This window comes from Schistocerca americana, chromosome 4 (genome assembly GCF_021461395.2).
Source record: "Schistocerca americana isolate TAMUIC-IGC-003095 chromosome 4, iqSchAmer2.1, whole genome shotgun sequence".
Taxonomy (NCBI): Eukaryota; Metazoa; Arthropoda; class Insecta; order Orthoptera; family Acrididae; genus Schistocerca; species Schistocerca americana.
Window position 1 is genome coordinate 242,525,390 of NC_060122.1, and position 27,127 is coordinate 242,552,516.

Consider the following 27,127-nt stretch of genomic DNA (forward strand, 5'->3'; position numbering starts at 1 on the left):
CAAGATCAGTACTTGCATCTGAACATTTTCAATTTAAATCTCAAGTAATCTTAAATCTATCTGGTGCTCACCCTCATATATAAGAGAGGGTATCCAAAAAAAATCAGAACAACATTGCTGTAGGCAGAGCTTGTGTAGTACTCATTTCTGCCACAGCTCACTGTCAGTTTAGTGCTGCCTATGTTGCCAACCTACCTTGTTCTGTTCATCTACAGTGATTGTTTTTGCTAGCACTGTTTTGTTCTTGTTTCGTTTCTTATGATGACAAGCTTAAGTGAACAATGCACAGCAGTGAAATGTTGTTTTCTACTTGGTAAAAATGCTCCCGAAACTGTTTTAACGTTGAAAAAGCTTATCAAGATCATGCTTTGGGAAAACCTCAGCTGTATGAGTAGTTTGCTTGATTTAAAAATTGTGACACGTCGCCTGACGACAAATCTCATTTTGGACATCCATCAACTATCTGAACCGACAAAAATATTGCAAAAATTTGAGAGCTTATGCTCACAGAGCACCAATGGGCAATTGACCGACTGTCAGAGATTAGACTGCGCAACAGTGTTCTTCAAAAAGACGCAATTTGTGGTGGACTGGAGACTGGTTCTCCCAACCAATGCACCTGCGCGCACAGCCATCTATGTTAGGCACTTTTTGGCTAAAAATGACATGGTTCTGCTGCCCCACACACCTGACTTGCCTGACCTAGCTCAATGGGACTTTTTCTCATTTCAACATATGAAAATGGGCATAGAAGGTCACTGATTTGACAAAATTGAAGAAGTCAAGAAAAAAACTAGGGAGGAGCTGTCAACCATTTGTAAAGATGACCAAAAAATGTTTTGAACAGGGGAAGCACTGGTGGAATGCAGTTGTAATGCAGAGTATTTTGAAGTGGATAAAGTTGTTTTGAAAACAATTTGAAAATATATAGCTTTTAAAAAATAATTCCAGTTTTTTTTAGTAACCCCTTGTACTTGGTTTAATTGTTCACAGGTGACTGTTAAAATTGCTAGGATACCCCATGTGGACTGTGTTTGCACTCTACCCTTCATCTGATCTGGTAATTTTTCAACTGTCTGTTCTTACTACTTCAACAGATTAGAGACTCTAAGCTCAAAGATTATCTGAAGTGCAAAGAGTTTGTTAGACAGTTCTTGTTTTGTTGCCTACACTTCACATTTGATACAAGGAGGAATTCTTTCAGCAAAGCCACAACTATAGTGGGCGCCAAATGCCTTGGATGCTAGATGCACAGTTATCTGGGGAAGCATGGGGAGAGCAGCAGTGGTGGTGGGCAAGGGGGAGGGGAGGGGGGCACTCAAGAGTACTGTAGGGGAAATGCCGTGTGCTGGAGTGGAGGTGCCATTCTAAACTATAGCCTACGCTTACATCTTTTGTAAATATTAAGTGGGGCCCCTCCACGCCCATACTTGCATGGTGACCATTCAAAAAGATCTATTGTCACCTCTGCTTTCGTCGGTATCTAATAGGAATTCCTCTGAATATGCAGCAATTTATTTTCGTCTGGCTTGTTAACCAACTGTAACTTTCAGAGGAATGTCATGAATGGTGAATTTTGAGTAAAGTCTACACATTTCTAGGGCTGCTATGTCAAAATTTGCTTCTTTTGCCAAAATTTAGTGGAGTTCACACTGTCTCACCTCACTAACATATTGCGCAGACATAACTGCGAGAGAATTCTGAAAAAGCAGTTTATTAAGTGAGGAACTGAGAAAAAGTACTCAGTAGCTTATGAGAAAGCAAAAACATGTAATGCTTTCATATACACTATGTGATCAAAAGTATCCGGACACCTGGCTGAAAATGACTTACAAGTTCGTGGGCACTCCATCGGTAATGCTGGAATTCAATATCGCCTTGGCCCACCCTTAGCCTTGATGACAGCTTCCACTCTTGCAGGCATATGTCCAATCAGATGCTGGAAGGTTTCTTGGGGAATGGTAGCCAATTCTTCACAGAGTGCTGCATTGAGGAGTGATAATGATGTCAGTCGGTGAGGCCTGGCACAATGTCGGCATTCCAAAACATCCCAAAGGTATTCTATAGGATTCACGTCAGGACTCTGTGCAGGTCAGTCCATTACAGGGATGTTATTGTCGTGTAACCACTCCGCCACAGGCCGTACATTATGAACAGGTGCTCAATCGTGTTGAAAGATGTAACTGCCATCCCCGAATTGCTTTTCAACAGTGGGAAGCAAGACAGTACTTAAAATATCAATGTAGGCCTTTGCTGCGATAGTGCCATGCAAAACAACAAGGAGTGCAAGCGCTCTCCACAAAAAACACGGCCACACTGTAACACCACTGCCTCTGAATTTTACTGTTGGCACTACACATGCTGGTAGATGACATTCACCGGTCATTCGCCATACACACACCCGGCCATTGGACTGTCACATTGTGTACCACGATTTAGCACTCCACACAACGTTTTTCCACTGTTCAATTGTCTTAATGTTTATGCTCCTTACACCAAGCGAGGCATATTTTGACATTTACCGACATGATGTGTGGCTTATGAGCAGCCTCTCGACCATGAAATCTAAGTTTCCTGACTTTTTGCCTAACTGTCATAGTACTTGCAGTGGATCCTGATGCAGTTTGGAATTCCTGTGTGATGGTCTGGATAGATGTCTGCCTATTACACATTATGACCCTCTTCAACTGTTGGCGGTCTCTGTGAGTCAACAGACGATGTCGGCCTGTACGCTTTGGTGCTGTATGTGTCCCTTCACGTTTCCACTTCACTATCACATCTGAAACAGTGGACCTAGGGATATTCTCGGATACAGACGCATGACACAAGTGACACCCAATCACCTGACAATGTTCAAAGTCCGTGAGTTTCGCGGAGCGCCCCTTTCTGCTCTCTCACGATGTGTAATGACTACTGAGGTCGCTGATATGGAGTACCTGGCAGGAGGTGGCAGCACAATGCACCTAATATGAAAAACGTATGTTTTGGGGGTGTCTGTATACTTTTGATTACATAGTAAATGTTGTTCCAAAACCAATAGCATTTCTTATTTCACCAGCTATCGATGGCCTTAAATAACTACATTCTTTCATAGAAAAAGTCTGTAGTGATTGGAATAACACAGCAGATAATGAAGTATTACATAATAATGATATGGTAAAATTCTCTCCTCTTTGAATGCTATCATTTTTCAAAATCTCATTTCGATATCTCAAACTGCTTATGAAATATGAGGAGTGTTGTGGATATTTCACTCTGTCTTTATCTCTGGCATGGTTTGACCACAAATGAGTGTGTTATATCAGACCAATTTTCTCAATGTTGGTGACAGATACATACTTCTACCCAAGTCTAAAGAAAAATTCAATATGTTAGCTAAAATTCATACACAACAACAAATGCAAAATCATAGCAAACTCTATTTTTCACTTAACACTTTTCCAAATTTCGCGCATTGTCTTACTTTTCACGTAAATATCACAATAACTATGGTCATTAACGAAATGATGGGCACAGCAGCATGAACCTGATATATGTAGCTATAATAAATAAAGCAACATTGATTTTTTTACGTATAGTTTCAATAAAATCATTTGAGAAAGATCGCATGGTGTGCGCCTCAATTCTGTCATTGCTGACCAGCCGAAAGGTGGAAGATGCTTAGCCAAAAGGTGGAAGATGCTTATCGGCCTACCCTTCCAAACAAATGAATGAACTCGCCCAGCACTTTGGACAAAAACTGGTCATTGCGCATCGGTCACCGTATCCTAAGTGAGCTATACCAATGATTTTTCTACATGGATAAACATTGTCCTGCAAAATGATGAGAATGTCACACACGAAATGTTGCCACTTCTTTCTCTAAGCTGTTCATTTTTTGAACATAGCCTGCGATCAGTTTAGAGAAAGAAGAGACAAAACTTTCTGTAGGACTTGCCCATCATTTTGCAGGACAATGCTCAGATACACATGGCACGAGCTGTGACTTATTTGTTCGATTGATGGGGCTGGGAAGTATTGTATTACCCAGTACATTCCCTGGACTTCAATTTGTGTCCTAATATGACGGAAGCACTTGGTGTCATCCGCTTCAGAACTGTTGCAGAGATCTGTCTGCAACAGATTGCTCCTCTCAAACTATCAACACAACTGATGCTGCTAAGGGTATCCTACAACTTTTACATCAGTGGTAACAGGTTATACACAATGCCAGTAACGACTCTGAAGGACAGTAAAACTTTGAAGCTTGTATCTATTTTGTATAAATTGTAAGTAGATAGTTGCCACTATTAAGGTTCCAACCCTCGTCATTAACATTCATATATGCCACTGGAAAATTGTTTGTATGTCCTATTGAAGACACCATAATTTCTAAAATATTTGCCACATGAAAAGAATGAAATTTGATAAGGCAAGACCACAACTACATGGAAAATTTCAAAGTTTAAAACAAAGAAGACAGAGGTGAATATTTATTTTCTGTATTAATGATGTTGCAGTCTAACACATTAGGTGTCTCAAGCTTACTAAATGGGTCAATACAGACAAAAATTAAGTAAAAGCAAGAAAATTATTTAATGTATGCTGATAATATCTCTTACCTGAGTGGAGGAAGAGGAAGTACAGTATTTGCCATAGGACTTAGACACACAGGACATTTTTCTGGTAATTCGAAACAAAATACTTTAGAATCACAGTGTTGAAAACAAATAATACCAGGGTCAGTATCCATGAATCACAGACTTACAGTCACAACTTGTCCCTACCTGAAAAGAACAGCCATAGATATATCTCAAATGTGTATTACACAAGTTTGAAAATGCAAATAATCTTCACACATAAGAAATAATACACAGGGAGAGAGGACAGATTTTCTCTCTCTGTTTGTTAAAGACAGCAAAGGCACAGAACTACAGTGTCAATATTCTAATGGGTGTATGTAGCATTAAATTGTAGTTCAACACTAACATTACAACACAACAAAATGTACAGAGAAAATATGTGCACATTACCTGATTTTTATTACAATGTTATAGATATTCCGGCAAAAATGAAATAGAAATGCCTTTCTCAAACTAATCTGCTTTTTGAGGGATATTTGACATTCCCTGTACACTGAATTTGGTGCAAACAATTACACTAGTCTGCATTTTAAAACTTTTTGTCAGATGATTTGTAGAAAGTAGGTGTTCTTGAATCAATTTTTTATGCGGATTCTAGAAATGACGTCAATTTTTGTCTGTCACATCAGGTTTTTACACAAATTAAGAGGTAATAGTTTGATGATTTTAACTTCTGAACCCCAAATATATTCAACACTATTTCACACAAGGTGATTTTTTAATCTCCACGACTATCTAGTATAAAAACAAGAAGTCAACAGTGTTCCATTAATTTTTAAACTTTCTTTTCTCGAACTTCCTTTCAGATCCTTGCATATGATGAGTGTCATTCTTCAACATCCAACAGTAGTCGGCCATCATAGTTGCATGCCAGTTCCCCTGGCACCTCAACTCCATCGCCGTAATTTCTTGGTGAAAATGTTTACCCTGCTCTTCACTATAATGTCCCAAATTTTCCAGAAAGTAGTCAATATGCGAGTGTAGAAAGCAAACTTTCACACTCATGTTACAACCCATCTTCTTGAAATTTTGCAACAGCTTTTCAGCAATGGCCTTGTATTTGTGACTATGTTATTCTTAAGAAAGTTCTTAGTAACAGATCGGAAGGTGATCCATGCGTCTTTTTCCCTCTTCATCATTGTCTTATCTAAATCATCAATTTCTTTATTTAAGGATCAACAAAAATTTCAGATTTCAACTTGTCTTGTGTGACAAAGGAAAATTTCTTGGAAAGGCACTAGATGCAGGGCCCATCCTGTAGTAGAGCCTTTAGAAATAGCTTTATCAAGCCCAGTTTTACGTGTAGTGGTGGAAACAAGGATCCCCCTCCCCCACAAGCAGCTCGTGCAGAATGTTTTTAGTTCCAAGCACAAAATTTCTCCACTCTGGCCAAACTTTCACACTCCAATGTCTTTGCCTTGCTCAACTATTCCCTTTGCATATGCAGCAAGGTACTTTTGTAAACTTGGCTCGCTGTGCTAACAGTATTCCAATAACTTTGAAGTCACTGCAGATAAGTCATTTGTGTTCCTCATGTTGGGTACTTGTTAAGAGTATCTTCACATTCTCATACATAGCTTTCACTTGAACTGAACGGGCCACAGGAATGGACATATACTCAATCCCATTATGCAGTAACACACTTTCAGCCTCCTGGTTGATGAATCTAGAAAAAGTCTCCATAGAGTAGGATCATGTTCAACGTCACAGAACTGCATTAACTTATTTATATTATTGCAGTAACCCAAGGTCTCTATCTTGGGTAGTGCGTTCCTGGTTCCAGAGAATTCTTACTTTTTAACCGGGAGCCACTTAGCTGTGCAGATTCCTTAGGCAAATTCAAATCTGATATGAGATGATAACAGGTGTGCAATAAACAATGTTTGAGTTGTGCAATGAAGTTGCATTCAGGCTGGTAGATATCATTATCGTCTTTGGTAATGGCATCAACTTCATTTTCATCATCTCCTCATGCATTCTCTAGAACAGATGGAGGAAGAGGAGCAATCAGTTCTTCTCCATGTGCAACTGGCCTAATGGTTAAATCAATGACTGGATGCACAATTTGTTTCTTATTTTTCAAATTGCACTCCTGAACATTAACTAAGCAGAAGTAATCACAAACGGCATTCATGTTTTCTTTCCTTTTGTCCACAATCTTAACCTGTCAGCACAACAGCGGCAAACTGTCAAACCCTTCTACTGGTTATCAAGTTTCATTTTAAAATAAGCATGGTAAGCTTTTTTCATGAAGTCTGTGATAACCATTCTCTGCACAGGAGCTGTATAATTTCCACAAGTGTTCACACACTTGTGTGTTGACACTGTAGTAACTACAAACAACAGGTGAACTGTTATATTAATACTGTCTTAAATATGCAGTAGAATTGCAATATAGCAGTGGTAATGCAAGCCTGTGAGATAAACAACACTTTCAAGGTCACACAGTATCAGATAGCATTAATAAGTGCAACAGCCTACAGGTATACAGGGCCGCATTGAGGAACTTCCCTGCAACAATACATATAACCTACTGGCATACCAATACATTTTTGAAGTCAAATTGCAGCAATACTGTATGTGACACGAAAAAATTGAAAACAGATTTCAAATCAGCATAAAAAGTTGAGGCAGTATCACATATTAGTTTTCTGTTGTCTGATACAATGCAGACTAGTAGTATTCATGACTGACTAAATTAATTACATAAAGCTTCATGTGCAAAATCATACAAGCTTCAAAATATAATTACTTAAAGCTTGAAAAATCACATGAGCTGGAAACAAAATTACAAACAGATGGAGGAAGAATGCTCTTGCATACCAATGTATTTTGTTTCACTTAAATTTAATGTTTAGTTGTGTTCACCGTCATAACAAAATAGTTCATGAACTCTGCCAACCTGGAACAAATTAGGGAGCAAGGTTCTGCCTGTCACTTGCCATCACAGGGTAATAGTAATAGAGGAGAGACGCCACTTTAAATACCTTGGTTCACCAGGCTTTGAGTAGTAGTACCTTATGAGAATCCTTTGCCAGGGTTACAGTAACCCATCAACAGCAACAAAGGCAGATTTACAATATGATGGTTACTACACTGGTGTGCACTAGTTTATAAAAAAAAGTAACTTTTGCTTTACATGTTTCTGACAAGTAATATAGCTTGATGAAATTTGGACCACACATAGAAAGAACTGCTACAGTATAATACAGAAGGTAACTGAAAGAAAAACATGATCTGAACAGAAATGACACTTTTATACAAAAACAATAATTACACTTAAGTAATTGTGATTTATGATGGTCCCCTCGACATTACAAAAAGCAAGGCATGCATAGTGTGTGTGTGTGTGTGTGTGTGTGTGTGTGTGTGTGTGTGTGTGTGCGCGCGCGCGCGCGCGCTTCGCGGATGGCACTGGCACTGTATCCTCTGCAATGTATTACCATGCTGGCCACAAGATTGGCATGGAGTTCTTGTGGTAGGGTATTCTATTATTCCACCACTACAATTGACAACTGCTGCGTGATCCTACTGATAGGATGTGGCAGTCAATGGGCTGTGTGTCATGCATTGCTGGGAGGAACATGACGGAAGCAGGAATGGTTGATACATGGGTGACTGCAGTGTGATAACAAGAAAGAGTGAGCTACATATGAGGCAGGATGTAACGTAAAACTGTCATGGTCAGTGCCTTGATCATGAATAAAATTTGTCAGGCTAAATAAAAGGTCTGCAACCAAAAATTAGACACATTAACTCACTGGTAACATTTTCTCCTTGAGCCGCTTGTATTCTGAACTTTTCAGGATTGCATGCTACAAGAAGAAATGAAGTAGTACATACATTCCTCAGGTGTCTGATATAGCTGTACAATTTCTTTAGAGCAAGCCCATAAAAATGGAGAGCATTACTAAAACACACTGGAGGTCGATCTCCTCGCTGACTGTCTGAAACAGGATGGAGTGCAAGAACTGAGGCAGTGAAGCCTATAGCATAAAATCAATCAGAAGTAGCAGAAGCTTTACAATACACAAAAAGTCAATGTAGTTTGTCTCACGATTGGATAGTAGGAGTGAACAGACTTGTAGCGACGCTGCCGCACGCTAATTCAAGCTTGCCGGTGTGTGTGTGTGTGTGTGTGTGTGTGTGTGTGTGTGTGTGTGTGTGTGTGTGTGCGCTGTGCGCGTGTGTCAGTGCAGTGTTATGCGGTCATAATTACTGTACACGAGGTCAGTGTAGTTCTGCGCCCAGCCTCTAGAGGCGCTGTGTTTTCTAGCTTATATATATTTTTTTTAACTCCGTCTTCAGGTCACAAGTGGCCCACCGGGACCATCTGACCACCGTGTCATCCTCAGATGAGGATGCGGATAGGAGGGGCGTGTGGTCAGCACACCGCTCTCCCGGTCGTTATGATGGTTTTCTTTGACCGGAGCCGCTACTATTCGGTCGAGTAGCTCCTCAATTGGCATCACGAGGCTGAGTGCACCCCGAAAAATGGCAACAGCGCATGGCGGCTGGATGGTCACCCATCCAAGCGTCGGCCATGCCCGACAGTGCTTCACTTCGGTGATCTCACGGGAACAGGTGTATCCACTGCGGCTAGGCTGTTGCCCAGCTTTTATATACGTTCTGTTTATATTATTATTATTCCTTGTTTTTTGAGTTAGGTTGTAGTTCCGTGCCTCCTGGCTTGTGTGGACGAGTACTGTTTCTCTCCTAACTACGGAAGTTTTCCGAGGATTAAGGATCCTTCTGTAAAGGCCGGAAGCAAAATTTTGTAACTCCGATCGGTCCATGCATGCCGGGCATCATCAGACACGCGCTCGCAATAAAGTTATTGTTGCTCATCTGAAGGTTTTCATTCTTCTGAATCATGTTAAGCAAAGGTCGGACAGCCACCAGTTTAGCTGAACCTGACAAGTGGTGACCCCGACGCGATTCAAGCAGAGACCGACGTGATTAAGAAGAAGCAGCCGTGAGCTACGTAAGTAACGAGCACATAATGACCGAACAGCAGGCAGTCTCCAGGATTGCAGTCTGTTTGCCGCCGTTCTGGCCCGACAACCCGGTACTCTGGTTCGCGCAGGCAGAGGCAAGTTTTAGCTGCGCTGGGATAACGGTCGAAGCAACTAAATTTGCGCTGATTGTGAGCCAACTCGAGCAACGTTATGCAGCCGAGGTGCAGGACATAATCACAGCACCGCCCGAGGCTGGAGGTTATGCCAGGCATCAGCGTTGATTCGACGGGTGGCCGCGTCACAAGAGGACCGGATACGTCAGGTTCTGGCACAGGAAGAAATTGGCGACAGGAAGAAATTGGCGACAGGAAGCCTTCTCAATACCTGAGACATCTATGCAGTAAAGTCGACACCGTTACTGTGCCAGACAGTCTGCTCAGAACGCTGTGGAGCAGTAGGTTTCCGCAGCAAATAAAAGCCATAATCGCCTCACAAACGGACATGCCGCTGGATGACGTGGTGCAGCTAGCAGACCGGATTCAGGACGCGATCACACCGGCTCAGGTCAGCCCAGTCGCGGCGTTGGACAACAGTGCAAACAGTACCGCGTCTGTAGCACGGGCTGACCATGATTCACTCGCGGCCAAGGTTGAGGTCAGTGCGCTGCTGGCACGTGACGACGACAACAATAGAAGAAGCCGATACAGACGGCGGCGTTCGAGAAGCAGATCTTCCGGCGGTACTACCACTCTGCAAGGGGAGCTACCGTTGTGCTGGTACCACCGATGATTCGGCAATCAGGCAAGAAAGTGCACATTGCCATGCGCGCACCCAAACGCCACTGGCAGTCGACAATAGGTGCAACCGACTGCCAGTTTATCCTCCAAGCGCCTGTTCGTTACCGATAGGAGTTCCGGCGTAAAGTTTTTAATTGACACTGGGTCGGACCTGAGTATCATACCACGAACAGCCATACATCGTTGCCGGCCGCCAACTGCCTTCCGTCTGACGCCTGCCAACAATTCTTCCATTGCAACATATGGCACACAGAGGATGGAGCTTTATCTCGGCCTACGTCGCGCGTACGAGTGGAATTTTACAGTGGCTGACGTCACGGAGGCGATCGTTGGGGCTGACCTCCTGGCGCACTACCACCTGCTGCCGGACGTCACGAACGCACACTTGGTAGACAGCGTCACTGGCTTAGCAGTCAGGGGATTCCGTCGCAACACCGCAACGCACAGTGCCAAGTTGGTCCATGCTATGGAGGGTGAGTACACTGAATTACTGCTTAACTATCCGAACTTGACCAGGCCGCCCGGCGCTCCCAGGTTCATACCACATGACACGGTGCATCACATTCAAATGACTGATGGTCCCCCAGTAGCATGCCGACCTAGGCGTCTCGCTCCGGACCGACTGAAGATACCGAATGCAGAATTCGACGCCATGATTCGTGAGGGCATAATGCGGCCATCTAAGAGCCCGTGGTCCTCCGCATTACATCTTGTTCCGAAGAAGGGTGGAGCTTGGCGCCCATGCGTTGACTACCGTGTGCTTAACGCGCAAACAGTGCCAGACAGATATCCTGTTCCGTTACTGAGGGATTATAATCACGATTTACATGGTGCCACGGTGTTTACAGTTCTGGACTGCGCTAAAGCGTATACACAGATTCCGGTGGCCAATGACAACATTCCAAAGACTGCAATAATAACGCCTTTCGGTTTATTTGAAAGCAAATTTATGACTTTCGGTTTACGCAATGCCGCTCAGACCTGGCAAAGGTTTATGGACTCGGTTCTCCAGGGGCTGCCGTTCTGTTTGGCCTACCTGGATGATGTGTTAGTGTTCTCTGCTGACCATGAACAACACCGACAACATCTGCGAGAGATTTTCGAGCGATTGGAGCGTTACGGTGTCGTCTTGAACGTGGACAAGTGTGTTTTTGGGCAGTCAGAGGTGACATTTCTTGGGCATAAGATTTCTGCTGAAGGCTCTCTTCCTCTGTCTGAGAAGGTGGACGCTATCTTGCAGCTACCCCGACCAACTACGATCAAAGAATTACGTCGTTTTTTGGGGATGCTCAATTTTTATCGACGACACCTTCCCCACGCTGCTGAGCTCCAAGAGCCTTCGACGGCGGCATTATCAGGCCCTAAAGTAAATAGCAAGTCTCTGATAAAGTGGACAGAGGACATGTGTTCTGCGTTCGAGGCAACAAAGAGGAGCATGGCCGACGCGGCGCTTCTCGCACACCCACGGCTTGACGCGCCGTTAGCAATTGTCGTAGACGCGAGCCAGACGGTGATTGGAGCCGCGTTACAACAATGGTCGGACAACGCATGGCAGCCACTGGCGTATTATTCCCACAAGCTTTCGCCTGCACAGAGAAAATGGAGCACATATGACCGTGAGCTCCTAGCAGTATACCAAGCAGTGAAATATTTCCGCCCCCAAGTGGAAGTGCGAACTTTCACGATATATACAGACCACAAGCCACTCACGTTCACCTTCCGTCGGGATAGTGTCAACTGCTCCCCCCATCAAGTTCATCACCTTGAGTTCGTGGCCCAGTTTACTACCGACATTAGACATATTTCTATGATCAACAACATTGTTGCGGATTGCCTATCACGGATCAGCTGTGTTTCCAGTACCATAGACTTTCCTGCACTGGCACAGGCACAGAAAGACGATGACCTCCTTGCCTATGTTAAAGATACGGCTTCCGCATTGCAACTGAAACTCGTTGACATTCCGCCTAGTATCGCAATGTTTCGTGTGGCCAGGCATGCAAAAAGACTGCCGCGAGTGGGTCCGATCTTGTCTTCAGTGCCAACGCTGCAAGATTAACCGCCATGTACGGGCACCGATCAGCGATTTTCCGGATACCACCGCCCGCTTTGCCCACGTTCATTTGGATGTAGTCGGACCACTTCCACCTTCGAACGGGCAAAGATATCTGTTTACAATGATCGACCGTTTTACACATTGGCCGGAGGCAGTGCCGGTGGATAATATCACAGCAGACACATTAGCTTCCGCTTTTGCAATGTCTTGGTTGGCAAGATTTGGGTGCCCACTACATATTACCACTGACCGCGGACGGCAATTTGAATCAGAACTGTTCTTACAGCTGGCCAAGTTATGTGGTTACACTCACCATAAGACCACAAGTTATCACCCAGCAAGCAACGGAATGATCGAACGCTGCCACCGTTGTTTGAAGGCCGCACTGATGTGCCACGAAGAAACCTGGACAACTGCACTACCGGTGGTCTTGTTAGGCTTATGGACTACTTTCAAACCAGACCTGGGGTCGTCAGCGGCAGAACTGGTTTATGGAGAAACACTGCGCCTTCCTGGTGACTTTGTAGACGCTTACGCCACAGAGACAGTTGCTACTGGCCAGCCGGATTTCTTGCGACGCTTGAGGGACCATGTATCAAAGATTCGTCCTCTGAAGGCCACACGTCATGGCAAGCCGCCCACTTTCGTGCACCAGGACCTGGTCACGTCATGCTCTGCACTGAGGGCGTTAAACCGCCTCTACAAGCTCCTTATTCTGGTCCATATGAAGTGCTACGGCGCAGTGCCCACACCATTGATATCCTAGTGAATGGCAAAACCACAACTGTTGCGTTGAATCGGGTTAAACCTGGGTATGTTTTTCCTGACACCCCACTAGCGGCACCTCGTCGTGGGCATCCACTTACTGCTGTTCCAGACTGACGCCACATCTCCGGCGCCGGCTCTTCAACATCCACCGCCCAACGCAGCACAACGTCCGCCTCCTGACGCTGTTCCTCCTCCTCCGACGAGGATGACCCGTTCTGGACGTCGGGTGCACTTTCCGGCGTGGTATCTCGACGCCGACGCTCCGCTTCCGCCCTGGGGGCTGATGTAGCGACGCTGCCGCGCGCTAATTAAAGCTCGCCAGTGTGTGTGTGTGTGTGTGTGTGTGTGTGTGTCAGTGCAGTGTTATGCGGTCGTAATTACTGTACATGACGTCAGTGTAGTTCCGCGCCCAGCCTCTAGAGGCGCTGTGTTTTCTAGCTTTTATATACGTTCTGTTTATTATTATTATTCCTTGTTTTTTTGAGTTAGTTAGTAGTTCGTGCCTCCTGGCTTGTGTGGACGAGTACTGTTTCTCTCCTAACTACAGAAGTTTTCCGAGGATTAAGGATCCTTCTGTAGAGGCCGGAAGCAAAATTTTGTAACTCCGATCGGTCCATACATGCCGGGCATCGTCAGATACGCGCTCGCAATAAAGTTATTGTTGCTCAACTGAAGGTCTTCATTCTTCTGAATCACGTTAAGCAAAGGTCGGACAGCCACCAGTTTAGCTGAACCCGACAGACTGATCTATTATTTCTCCAAGTTTGAAACACTGATTCTCTTGAATGTTTGGAGGAACATTTTAGACCATATAAATGTAAGAAGATTGATTCTGCAGTCAAACGGTATTTTCCTTAATACTGAAATGAAAAAAAAATATTAGAGCTCTTATGGTTTTCATAGATAAGGATGTAACAGCACTCTGGCCTGAAATCCTAAGGGACTAGTCTGTGAACCCGGCGGAAACTTTGAAAAAATTGTGTTTTCTAAACAACATAACTCAAAGAATAAGATTCATAAGCTCGTATAATGCTTACTATCTTTTAAGACATCTTTTGGGAACATTTTTATGAATGAACCACAGCTTCAGCTCTCACACTTGTTTTTTTGTTGCTAGTGAAATAAACCATGCTAATTGTTTATGTAAATCATAGGTACACATTACTCAAAATACAAAGTAACACGTTTATTTTTGTCCTGTAAGGACTTTACACTATTATCTTTAAAGCAGACTACTGAAAAGATGGTGCTGTCATAAATTGTCGTACAAAAAATTGTTAAGTATGATTATCAAAAATATTGGAAATGAATTCAGAGTTTTTCTTCAAAAAAAGCATTTTAGTTTCAAATTTATGTCACAAGACTAGTCTACTCTTTAGTTAAGCATGTTTTAAGACAGTATACAAAATTTCAGCTCTCTATCTTTAACAGTTTTTGATCCAAAGTGTACAAGAACATGAAATAATTTAACTTCCGTGAAATTCAAGATAAAATTAAAACTTGCATGGCATTAATGCATCCCAGGTCCATATTCATCTTGTTTCCTGGGTTGTTCTTCCTCCCTTTTCTTTTTCACATTTCTTCTTCTTATTCTTGCTTCTTTGGTGGCTTACAACATTGATTTTGCTGCTTTGGATAGTCTCCTTTGGACAACGGCTATTAAAGCTCTCTGAGTATTTAGTTCACCAGGCACTCCTATAACTTCCACAACATTAGGCCTTGACACTGCAATATCATTGAAACATAGAACAGCATCTAGTACCCTATTTTCAAAGTATTTAATGCTACTAAAACAGTTTTTGTTATCCGTTCCCATATTCAATTGTTGAAACTTTCATTTGGATTTTGAGTCCTAATGTGTAAATGTTTCTCTAATAAACTTGTGTCACTAAAATCCATATATATAGGATTTATAACGTCCATTATAACAAATGGCAAAGAATGTTTATGGTTGTAGGTCACACCTTAAGTAACAGCCCTCTGGTAGCCACACCAAAAGTCACTGCCATGTGAGCAGAGTACATGACATGGGTTGTCATCTGTGGTGGACTTATGATAGAAGGTAGCCCATACTGCCTGTTTCATTCCCTCAAGGTGATTTTTATTTTGTCTTATGGCTTGTCTATAATAACACTGCAACCTGTCTATTTCTTCGTCTGTAAGCCAACCATGTCCAATAACACAGTTACCATCAGCTAATTTCTTTCCCTTCAAATTCATCTTTAAGTTCCTCAGCCTTGTACCAAACCTTTTCTGGACATGTCCAACACATTCCATTTTTTCAATTTTTGTGTCAGCATAAGGTTTGGATTCATAAACTTTTTGGTACCCTTTTGAGTCTCCATCTCCTAGGTAAGATACATATAGCACACCATATTTCTCCACTGACTTGTGAAATATCTTCACAACACCATCAGATTCCATCCCTCCACTATAGCCACTAAAATTAATCAAACATTTATGATTTTCATTTCCACTAGTACAGCCATGACAGTACTTGGTAATATACTCCACATCAATGACTTTATCACTGTCCAAGGAGGTAGCTGTCACAACACCATTTAGGGAACTATGAGTTTTTGTTGCCAGGATGCAGCCAAGGCTGCAGACACACATGCGTTGCTGTCTTTCGTGTCTACACTTTCCTGAACAGCATTATTAAAACTATCATTTGCTACTTCTTCTGAAGTCCGTAGAATAATTTTATTATACCTGTCAAATCTTGTAGGGGGAGGTAAGCTTACATGAGCACAGAAAATTTGTGCACTTTTGTACCCTTTGCCTATACAACTCATAGCATATGCAAGTTTGATGTTTGTGTTATACACTCTCTGTTTAGTTACACCACAAGTATAACCACACTCACAAAAATTACAAACAGATCTTAATTTCGATGCACAACCTATTCTAGCACGTATCTCCTCAAATACCTTTACACCACTATTGCCACATTCCTTAAACTGCAAAGCTTTATTTATTAGTTCAGATAGAGCAGAGTGTAACACAACCTGAACCAATAGTTGGCATGTCTATATTATCAGCATTAATACGGTCAAGCCCATTGTCCAAATATTTCAGTTTTAGCTTCAAAGCACTTGGAGTAGTTGAAGTAGATTCAAGTGTTGCATCACATTGCATTTCAGTATTAGCAGAGTTAATCTGTTAGGTGAACGTTAATCTGTTAGGTGAACTGGTCTCCATAAAATTTACATTGTTTAACACCGAAGTTCTTAATTCTTCCCATTGCTTTTAAGTGGAATATGAAACACACACACACACACAGTTACTTCGCTGTAAACAAAATATTCGCACCAAAACAACAGCATACAATGACTAAACTCTCAGTATAAACGAAAGATAAGCAACTGTACAGCTTTCACAGGTTAACCAACTTAAGGGACTAAAAAGTCTAACAACAAAACAAATGAGAGCAAAACTTTATTTTTCACAGAGCTGACTATGTGCCTTGGGGACATCGTGGTGGGTGCAACTACTTCTAAATTCCTTTAATTTTAGTACTTTTTGTGGTCCATTTTCCTGGAAGTAAATTCTTTCTCATTCAGAAAACTACAGAGAATTTTTTTGGATAAAAATTAAAAAATCAATTTTTTGACTGTTATTCACATACTAGTCCCTGTATACAGAGCTAAAAAAAAGGACAACTGAAATTGTGGCTGAGGCAGTGTTTTTTTTAAAAAAAAAAAAAGAAAAAGAGGAAGATAAAGGAAAATTATCTTTGATGAATCTGATTGGAGTAGGAGTGAAGCATCTGGCACACTCCCAAATGAAATAGAAGAAAAACAGTCCCAAAAAGAGATTTTTGACATAATCGTAGGCAACATTGTTTCTCAACTGGAGAAATCAGAAATATTTGTGCAACTTTTGAAGCTATTTTCAGAATAAATGCTACTTTGAACGATACTGATACAATTAAGAAATTAATTAGAACCTATCCTGATGATGTGAATGATAATCTTATCAGAGAAATACAAATGTTTACATCAGTCAGTAAAGCTACTTTTCTGGATTTGAAAAACACAACAGAAAACAAAGGGCTTCCATTTCTTTTTGTAAATGAAATTGACAAGTTGAGGTTACAATCTTTGTTCTCTACAAGTGACTATTGCTTCACGTAAAAAAGGATTTAGTAAATTAGCATTAATCAAAAATCATTTAAGATCAACTTTAGGCCAAGAGAAACTAAATCATCTAGCACTGTTATCAATAGGGCACAAAATTGCTTTGAAATGAGCATACTATGTAGCAGATAACATCATCAGTTGCAAGAATAGGAGATTTAGTGTTTCATCTACAGTTGCCCAACATTGTTCAGCTGACACTGACAGTGTCAACCAGCTAATGAAGTTTGCTGCAAAGATTTCTCACTAAATATTAGGTCTGTTTCTTTTGGTAGCTGTTACTGTTGTTGTTATTTAACAATGGAAACTCCAGTTTGGAGCTTGGAATATCAACAATGTAGGAAAAGACAGATTGCTACTTACCATAAAGATGATACATTAACTTGCACACAGGCACAATTAAAAGCAATTTACACATAAGCTTAAGGCCATAAGCCTCCTTGTTCTGATGAAGGCTGTGGCTGAAAGCTAATGTGAAAGTGTCTGTTATGTACCTTTCTGTAACTTAACATGTCATCTTTACAGTAAGTAGCAGTCTATCTTTTCCAACATTATTGCTGTTATTATTATTACTATTATTATTATTATTATTATTATTATTGTATGTACTAATATTTCTATCTGTTCAAATACAGTATATTCAGTTAATAAATTACTGACAGTTCACTGTCTAGGCAGCATTTATTTACTTCTCGTAAGTAAAATAAAAAAACCAAAGAATCAATATTTGTGATAACTAAATCCTACAGCCTGAGAAGATTTGAGAAGTTTGTCTAGAAGCCCATGAAATCTACGGGTGGCCCTGCTTCCATAAACTTGAGAACCAGTTATTCAGCCACCGACAATTTAATTCAAAACTAGTGCTACCTATAATGAACATCACATTCCAAAATGAGTATCAATATAAAATGGATTATAATTTGTGGAGTTTGTACTTCCACCAGTTGACTACAATGATTCTGAAACTGATTACGAGTTGGCGCATAAAAAGAAAGCTTTAAAGATCATGTGCACGAATAAAGGATTTTTGTTTCTCACTTGTGAACAACAAATTCCACAGTCTCTGAGATATATGATAACAACAAGAAATTATTACTCAACTCTTAGGCAGCTGTTAAGTATACATTTTTTCAATTTATTACAACTCTGCTTGTGAAAATTCCTTCAGTAAGCTACATCAAGTAAGATTTTGGTGAAAATATTTACTCTAAATTGAGAATTGAGTAATAAAACATAATATTAGAAATAAAACAATCCTACAAATGAACAAGGTGCAGCCTACATCTTTACATACAGCAGATACAGACAGTAGTGCATGTAATGCAATCACTCCCTCATAGTGTTCAGAGAGGGTTTAGATTTACCACAATTTCCTCAACTGAGACTGCTGTTGACTGAAACAGAAAACGACAACTGACCCATGCAGCCATTTAGCAGCTAGCTGAGATGTTTAATAAAATTTTCTTCACAAGCTTACAGTTTCAACTAAAAATTTCTACATAACCCACATATGCAAGATCCAGTCACAGATTTTTTAAAATAACAGCACATGGAGAATGTGGTAGCATCATCAGTCTATACAATGTTTTCACTCAACAAAACAAAACATAATCAGACAGGCACCAAGTTGCATACCCTACCTAATATTTTTCAGTTAAAACGTTATTGTTTGCAAACAGTATTTACCTGAAATTTGATTAAATCAAGTGTGAAGCATTATCAAATCCACACCTGAGTTAAGATAACAAATTACCACTGTCATAAACCCAAGTCTTGAATACATTTTTCATTCTAACAACAGCTGACTGGTGCTGTTTCGTCAACTTGGAATTGGGAGTAAATAAAGGAAGTGGAAGAGAATGCACCTTAAACTCAATAGTCAACTATAATATGGTGACAAAAATATGGTAGTATTATTTTGGAATGATTACATGTTTCCCTGGAATAATGGAAAATGTAACAATAACAGATAAGTAGTTATCAGATTTGAATACAGTTACTACAAAATGGTTACCTACTACTTACATATCTTGACTAAATAATGTAACATTTTAATTTCACAAGCTCCAATGGGACTAGTTATAAGCTTGACCGAGTTCCTTTAAGCAAAATTAAAAATACAGTCTCATCTATACCTTCAACCTGAATATAGCTTTATCTTTATTATTCCACAGGATCACCACCAGGGTTGTGCTGGCATGAAAATGCGTACACAGAACCCTTTCGTTAGTTTGTCTCCTACAGCAGACTAAAAATATGTTTCTAAAAACAGGGGAATGAGCAGCCATTTACCAACTGTGAGAAGTGGAATGCTGTGTATGACAGGTATATATTGAAGCAAAACTATATCTCTAGCAATTCATATTGGCAGATGTTTCTTCAGAGTTAAGGAAACGAGGAAACATTAGGAAATATTGTACATACCAATAATGAACGGAGAATACATAAAAATTGGCCACAGGTGAATAGGACTTGCACTCTGAGTGTTTCGTACAAATTTAATTATGTATATAGATAATTCATCCATCCAGAATGTGCCTACCCACTCCTGAGAAAACAGTGTCTTAAGAGATGGACAGACTGAGAGCAAGATAACAAATTTGAACGAAAATTTTTTTTTTATCTGATATAATAACAAATTAACAATTTTTTATGTTTTCCTTTACTTTTATTGTGAAATCTTGCTTCCTGCCAAATTTCATGATTCTAGTTTAATCAGAAGTACCCCACAGGTTTTGATGAGTGACTCTGCGACTTTCAAAATATGTGACATAAAAAAATACCTAAATCTTTTGATTACCTGGTCTAAGAAACTTCGACTTTTTACACTGTCAAGGAACCATAGACTTTAATATGGGACATAAATTTCAACTTGATACGTCCACTCATTCCAGACAGAAAAAGTGGTCTTGTGACAGAAGGACAACAAAGTGATCCTATATGGGTTCTGTTTTTACCAACTGAGATAAGGAACCCTAAAAATGCAGCAATTGAGGGAGGCAAAACCGAATACAGTTGTCTCAAAACTGAACAGCGGAAAATCCGGGATGGAATGTAACAATATTACGAAAAAGAAAGTTGCTACTCACCATATAACGGAGATATTGAGTTGCAGATAGGCACAACTTTGTTGGCTGAAAGCTTATACTGTGACAGTCTTTTTGTTGTGCCTATCTGCGGCTCAGCATCTCCGCTACATGGTGAGTAGCAACTTTCCTTTTCATAATATTGTCTCAAAACCAAGACTGACAGAAAGCACGATAGAGCAGATCAGAAATAGTTAGAGGATAAATGCAAAGTTGTAGAAGTATGTATAACTTTGAGAAATATAGATGGTATCTATACGAATATTATAGGGGTCTTGGAGAAAGCTAATCATCTGTGTGAATATTAAAGAATTAAGGTTGGAAGGTGGAAGGAACTTATAGAAAGGCTCTACAAGAGAAATGAATTATTCAAGATAGCATTAAGAAGAAGAAAGAGGAAGTACATGATGAGATGGGAAATATATTACTGTGCGAAGAATCTGCACACCTATGTCAAAGAAAGACCCATGGAGAAGACAACATTACCTCAGAATTATTGGGTTCCTTGGGAGAACCAACCAGCATTGACAAAACTATTGCACCTGGAAAGCATAATACAGACATCAAAATAAATGTTGCACATTGCCAACACTTTAATACTGAACATTGTGATACAGAGATACATTACAATATCAGTGCACTTGTTTGTTTATAATGTAATTCTACACTCCTGGAAATGGAAAAAAGAACACATTGACACCGGTGTGTCAGACCCACCATACTTGCTCTGGACACTGCGAGAGGGCTGTACAAGCAATGATCACACGCACGGCACAGCGCACACACCAGGAACCGCGGTGTTGGCCGTCGAATGGCGCTAGCTGCGCAGCATTTGTGCACCGCCGCCGTCAGTGTCAGCCAGTTTGCCGTGGCATACGGAGCTCCATCGCAGTCTTTAACACTGGTAGCATGCCGCGACAGCGTGGACGTGAACCGTATGTGCAGTTGACGGACTTTGAGCGAGGCCATATAGTGGGCATGCGGGAGGCCGGGTGGACGTACCGCCGAATTGCTCAACACGTGGGGCGTGAGGTCTCCACAGTACATCGATGTTGTCGCCAGTGGTCGGCGGAAGGTGCACGTGCCCGTCGACCTGGGACCGGACCGCAGCGACGCACGGATGCACGCCAAGACCGTAGGATCCTACGCAGTGCCGTAGGGGACCGCACCGCCACTTCCCAGCAAATTAGGGACACTGTTGCTCCTGGGGTATCGGCGAGGACCATTCGCAACCGTCTCCATGAAGCTGGGCTACGGTCCCGCACACCGTTAGGCCGTCTTCCGCTCACGCCCCAACATCGTGCAGCCCGCCTCCAGTGGTGTCGCGACAGGCGTGAATGGAGGGACGAATGGAGACGTGTCGTCTTCAGCGATGAGAGTCGCTTCTGCCTTGGTGCCAATGATGGTCGTATGCGTGTTTGGCGCCGTGCAGGTGAGCGCCACAATCAGGACTGCATACGACCGAGGCACACAGGGCCAACACCCGGCATCATGGTGTGGGGAGCGATCTCCTACACTGGCCGTACACCACTGGTGATCGTCGAGGGGACACTGAATAGTGCACGGTACATCCAAACCGTCATCGAACCCATCGTTCTACCATTCCTAGACCGGCAAGGGAACTTGCTGTTCCAACAGGACAATGCACGTCCGCATGTATCCCGTGCCACCCAACGTGCTCTAGAAGGTGTAAGTCAACTACCCTGGCCAGCAAGATCTCCGGATCTGTCCCCCATTGAGCATGTTTGGGACTGGAGGAAGCGTCGTCTCACGCGGTCTGCACGTCCAGCACGAACGCTGGTCCAACTGAGGCGCCAGGTGGAAATGGCATGGCAAGCCGTTCCACAGGACTACATCCAGCATCTCTACGATCGTCTCCATGGGAGAATAGCAGCCTGCATTGCTGCGAAAGGTGGATATACACTGTACTAGTGCCGACATTGTGCATGCTCTGTTGCCTGTGTCTATGTGCCTGTGGTTCTTTCAGTGTGATAATGTGATGTATCTGACCCCAGGAATGTGTCAATAAAGTTTCCCCGTCCTGGGACAATGAATTCACAGTGTTCTTATTTCAATTTCCAGGAGTGTATATGAAACGGTCCATATTTCTACTATAAGGTGCACTATATGCAGTGTATGGCAAATGTGTCATCCGTATATGTTGCAGTACTTGTGCTGTGTGTTGTTATGAGAGTTTTGTTGCTTCAGGATGATTCTGTCAACAATAACATAGATCAGAGGTTTTGTATAATCTCTCTGATGAGCAGGGGATAAAACAGGTGGGTGTCACACAGAATGTCGCTCTAGAATTCGTAACAAGTTTTAGCGACAAGATCAGTTGAGGCTCGTCACAGAATAGGCAGGAAAACAACAGATGTGAAGCATCGATCTCTGCATACAACAGCAAGGAGAAACCCTCAACACAACGCCACATGTCTGTAGAAGCAGTTCCAAACAGCTACAGGATTGCAGCAGTCTAAACAAGCAAAATCAAACAGGCTCTGTGACCAGGGGTTATATGCCAGAAGACCTCTTGAGGTTCCTTCTCTAAATGAAGTTCAGAGAAGGGCTTGTATCACACAAGCATGGAACCTTCTTTGTGAGCTAGGCAACAGTGGGACATAACATTCTTTTCTGATGAGATCCGTATTTGTCTCCACCCTGATAATACCAATATCCATGTGTGGGGGCAACGAGGGCAATGTTTAAACTGTATCCTATACTGCCGCCCTTATCAATGCAGTTCATTCATTTTTTGATATGGAATCGTGTATGGCCACAGGGCACCACTTGTGCCAATAAATGGGAGGATGACTGGTGTGAAGTATCGGAACAACATTCTTGCACACATTGTGGCTCCATTTAGTGAGCATACTGGAGCAGAATTCACACTGATGAGCAACGATGCACTCCACCAGTGCCACAATCTTGTAAACACCTTCCTAGTGGAGAACGGAACCAGTCAGATGGAATAGTCTCCATATTCTCCAGATCTTAGCTACATTCAGAATCCATAGGAGCTGAAACAAGCTGTTTGCAATCCATCATGCCCCACCAGAGATATTACAGGGCACCAGAGAGCCACGGTGGAGGGATGGGACAATATTCCACAGGCTTACAGTGAGTTTTGCTGTCTGAGCAGCAAAATAATTGATGAAATAATACAAAAATGATATAGAACACAGACTGGCAATGGCAAGAAAAGCATTTCTGAAACACAGGAATTTGACACCAATGAATATAAATTTAAATATTAGGGTGTCTTTTCTGAAGGGATTTGTCTAGATTGGTTGGTTGGTTTGTGGAAGGGGAAACAAACAGCGAGGTCATCATTCCCATCGGTTTAGGGAAGTATGCAGAAGGATGCTGGTCGTGTACTTCCAAAGGAACTGTCCCATCATTTGCCTGAAGCGATTCAGAAGTTAACACTGGGGCCACAACAAATAAAGGAATCATTCATTTTTGCCAAAGGTAAGGAAATAATGTACCATAGTCTAATTTATGAAACAATTTAACAATAAGAGGGATTTAACAATGATTGCAATACACAGCACTAACAACAACTCCTGGTACAGTAAACCAACGTAGTAATCATTTTCAGTGTCAACTGAACCCATTCTGAAAGTTACTGACCATCTGTATGCTACTCTGTTCCATTCATTTCACGGTGATTCCACATCACTGCTTTCACTCATAACTTTTTTCGGTTGTAACACCTGGACATCCAAGTTATCATCAGCTCACTTCATTTTTCAGTATTTCTGCATTTCTTCACAAATATAAAGTCACTGTTGTAGCCACTTCTTGAAGCTGTAAGAGAAGAATGGAACCATGACCACAGTATTGCAAACAACAAAAGAACAATGGAATTTCTGTTACATGAAATAAGACAGTCAGACTATCCTGATTTCAGTATTTTTTGGTTCGCTCACACCGACACCATTTGAAGTGAATAGCAGAATTACTTTTTTTTCTATTAAGCAAGGGCATGACCAATTCTTTTTCCATCTGAAATATCAGTTACATCTCTTGACACAATAAACAAGAATTCTAACTTCCCTTTGATGTTTTCAAATTAGGAGAATATGGCAGCTCTTGACTAGTGATAGCAAGGCTGACATAATGATACATAAAAAAATTATTTATTTGTAGTAGCTCCTGTAACAATCAAATCACAGCTACATGACCAGGTGATAATTTACTACTACAGTATTCATGGGATATTGGTTAAAAAATAAAAAACCATAACATGTGACTTGTAGGTATATACTTGAGTGTATGACAGTCAAACAAAAAGGACTAAACTAGTGCAACGCGCAGTTACACTGAATGAGAAATGAGAGATCCATAGAAGTCTTTCATATTAAACTTTAAAATCTGTGATTTAACACTCACATACTAAGTTCTCGGGTAGCCAGCAGACATAAGATTCCGAACAATGGTTAAGGACGTATTACCCAAATACAGATCACTTCCCTGTCTAGAGGTCAATGAGAGTATGTAGTTGTCTCTCATATACTTTATCTCTTCATCTTCTGCTTGTGCTGTTTGGATTTGTACCTGAATTACTATTGTCGGTGTTGGTTTGCTGTCAATACTGATGAGAACAACCTATCACTCAACTGTTCTTGAGAACTACCTATCACTCAACTGTTCTTGAGAACAACCTATCACTCAACTGTTCACAGTAACCCACTCTCTGCCCTACTTCCTATTCATAATGAAATCTACACTCATTATACCATTTCCTGCTGCTCCTGATATTACCCTATATTCGTCTGACCAGAAATCCTTGCCTTCTTTCCATTTCACTTCACTGGCCCCCAATATATCTAAATAGAGCTGTAGCAAACACCTTTTCAGATTTTCTACATCCCCTACCATGTTCACACTTCTGACATTCCACACCCCGACTCAGTGTGTTACCCTTTCGTTGGTTATTCAATCTTTTTCTCACGGTCAGCTCCCCCTCCCGGAGACATAAATGGGGGACCGGTAAGGAATCTTTTTCCAATAGAGATCGTCATGACACTTTTTCAATTACCGGCCACATGTCCCGTGGATACATATCACATGTCTTTAATGCAGTGATTTCCATAGTATTCTGCATTCTGTCATTGATCATTGCTGATTGTTCCATCTTTTAGGGGCAATTTCCCATACCAAGGCAAGAGTGTGCCCTGAGATTCCATCCACTCCTACCGCGCTCTCTTTGACAAAGTTGTTGGCAGAACAAGAGCGACTTCTTATGCCGTAAGTCTTCGGCTGCCATTGCTGATGATTTTTATTCAAAATTTAAGTAGTAATGAGGTCTGAACCTGGGACCGGGACACATTTTGATTACTAGTCAAAGGTGCTACCCCTAAAGTATGGCAAACATTCTTTTTGTTTATGCTTATTATTAACATGCCACTTGGATTTATCTGCTTGAAATATTTCATTGGAATGGCTACAGTACTGAGTGGCGAGCTGTAGAGCACAATACCTGTTGAGATGTCCATGGTGCAACCAGCAGGAACGGCATGTTGGCAACACGCACAACGTAGAGGGTAGCCACAAAAATGAATTATAAGTAACTAAGGCCAGAGATGGTTTGTGGTTTTGAAGGCTAAGTGAAACTGCCAATCTGTGATTAATGTGTTCATGTTCATGAGTGCAGAAACACCAGATGAACAGTAGAGTATCAGTTTAAACAAAGGAGGAGCATGTAATGGATACTGACAAGTAGCAAGTGCACTCATAACCATTTGTCATGAAATCTCAAATCGCCTTTCATCGCAAAAATGAGATCTCCCCATCCCTGCCTACCTCTCGGCTAAGATCCTGCGAACGCTCTAGCCTTAAATTACACTATGTGATCAAAAGTATCTGGACACCTGGCTCAAAATGACTTACGAGTTCATGGCGCCCTCCATCAATAATGTTGGGATTCAATATGGTGTTAGCCTACCCTTAGCCTCGATGACAGCTTCCAATCTTGCAGGCATGTGTTTAATCATGCCCTGGAAGGTTTCCCGGGGAATGGCAGTCCATTCTTCATGGAGTGCTGCACTAAGGAGAAGTATCAATGTCTGTCGTTGAGTCCTGGCACCAAGTCAGGGTTCCAAAACATCCCAAAGGTGTTGTATAGGATTCATGTCAGGACTCTGTGCAGGCCAGTCCGTTAAAGTCATGTAAGCACCCCGCCACAGGCCGTGCATTATGAACAGGTGCTTGATCGTGTTGACAGATGCAATTGCCATCCCCGAATTGCTCTTCAACACTGGGAAGCAAGACTGTGCCTAAAACATCAATGTAGGTCTGTGCTGTGATAGTGCCATGCAAAACAACAAGGGGTGCATCCCCCTCCATGAAAAACACAACCACACCACAACACCACCGCCTCCGAATTTTACTGTTGGCACTAAACACGCTGGCAGATAATATTCACTGGGCATTCGCCATACCCACACCCTGCCATCGGATTGTGATTCGTCCCTCCACAAAATGTTTTTCCACTGTTCAATTGTCCAATTTTTAAGCTCCTTACACCAAGCGAGGCTTTTTTGGCATTTACCGACGTGATGTGTGGCTTATGAGCAGCCTCTCGACCATGAAATCCGAGTTTTCTCACCTTCCGCCTAACTGTCATGGTATTTACAGTGGATCCTGATGCAGTTTGGAAGTCCTGTGTGATGGTCTGGATAGATGTCTGCCTATTA

General features: G+C 41.8%; 1 protein-coding gene across 11 annotated transcripts in view; it reads right to left on the reverse strand.

Annotated features, from left to right (window-relative positions):
* LOC124612907 (MKRN2 opposite strand protein) overlaps positions 1-27,127 on the reverse strand; it is a 155,213-nt gene that overhangs the window by 47,040 nt on the left and 81,046 nt on the right. For 4 of the 11 annotated variants that reach the window (XM_047141384.1, XM_047141386.1, XM_047141382.1 and 1 more), the window contains exons 3-4: positions 24,060-24,236; positions 4,602-4,766 (exon numbers count right to left, since the gene is read on the reverse strand). In XM_047141384.1, the coding sequence (XP_046997340.1) occupies positions 4,602-4,732 (131 nt within the window). In that variant the 5' untranslated portion in view covers positions 4,733-4,766; positions 24,060-24,236. The remainder of the gene's footprint in view (positions 1-4,601; positions 4,767-24,059; positions 24,237-27,127) is intronic. The other 7 variants (XM_047141388.1, XM_047141389.1, XM_047141385.1 and 4 more) reach the window with 3 other exon arrangements.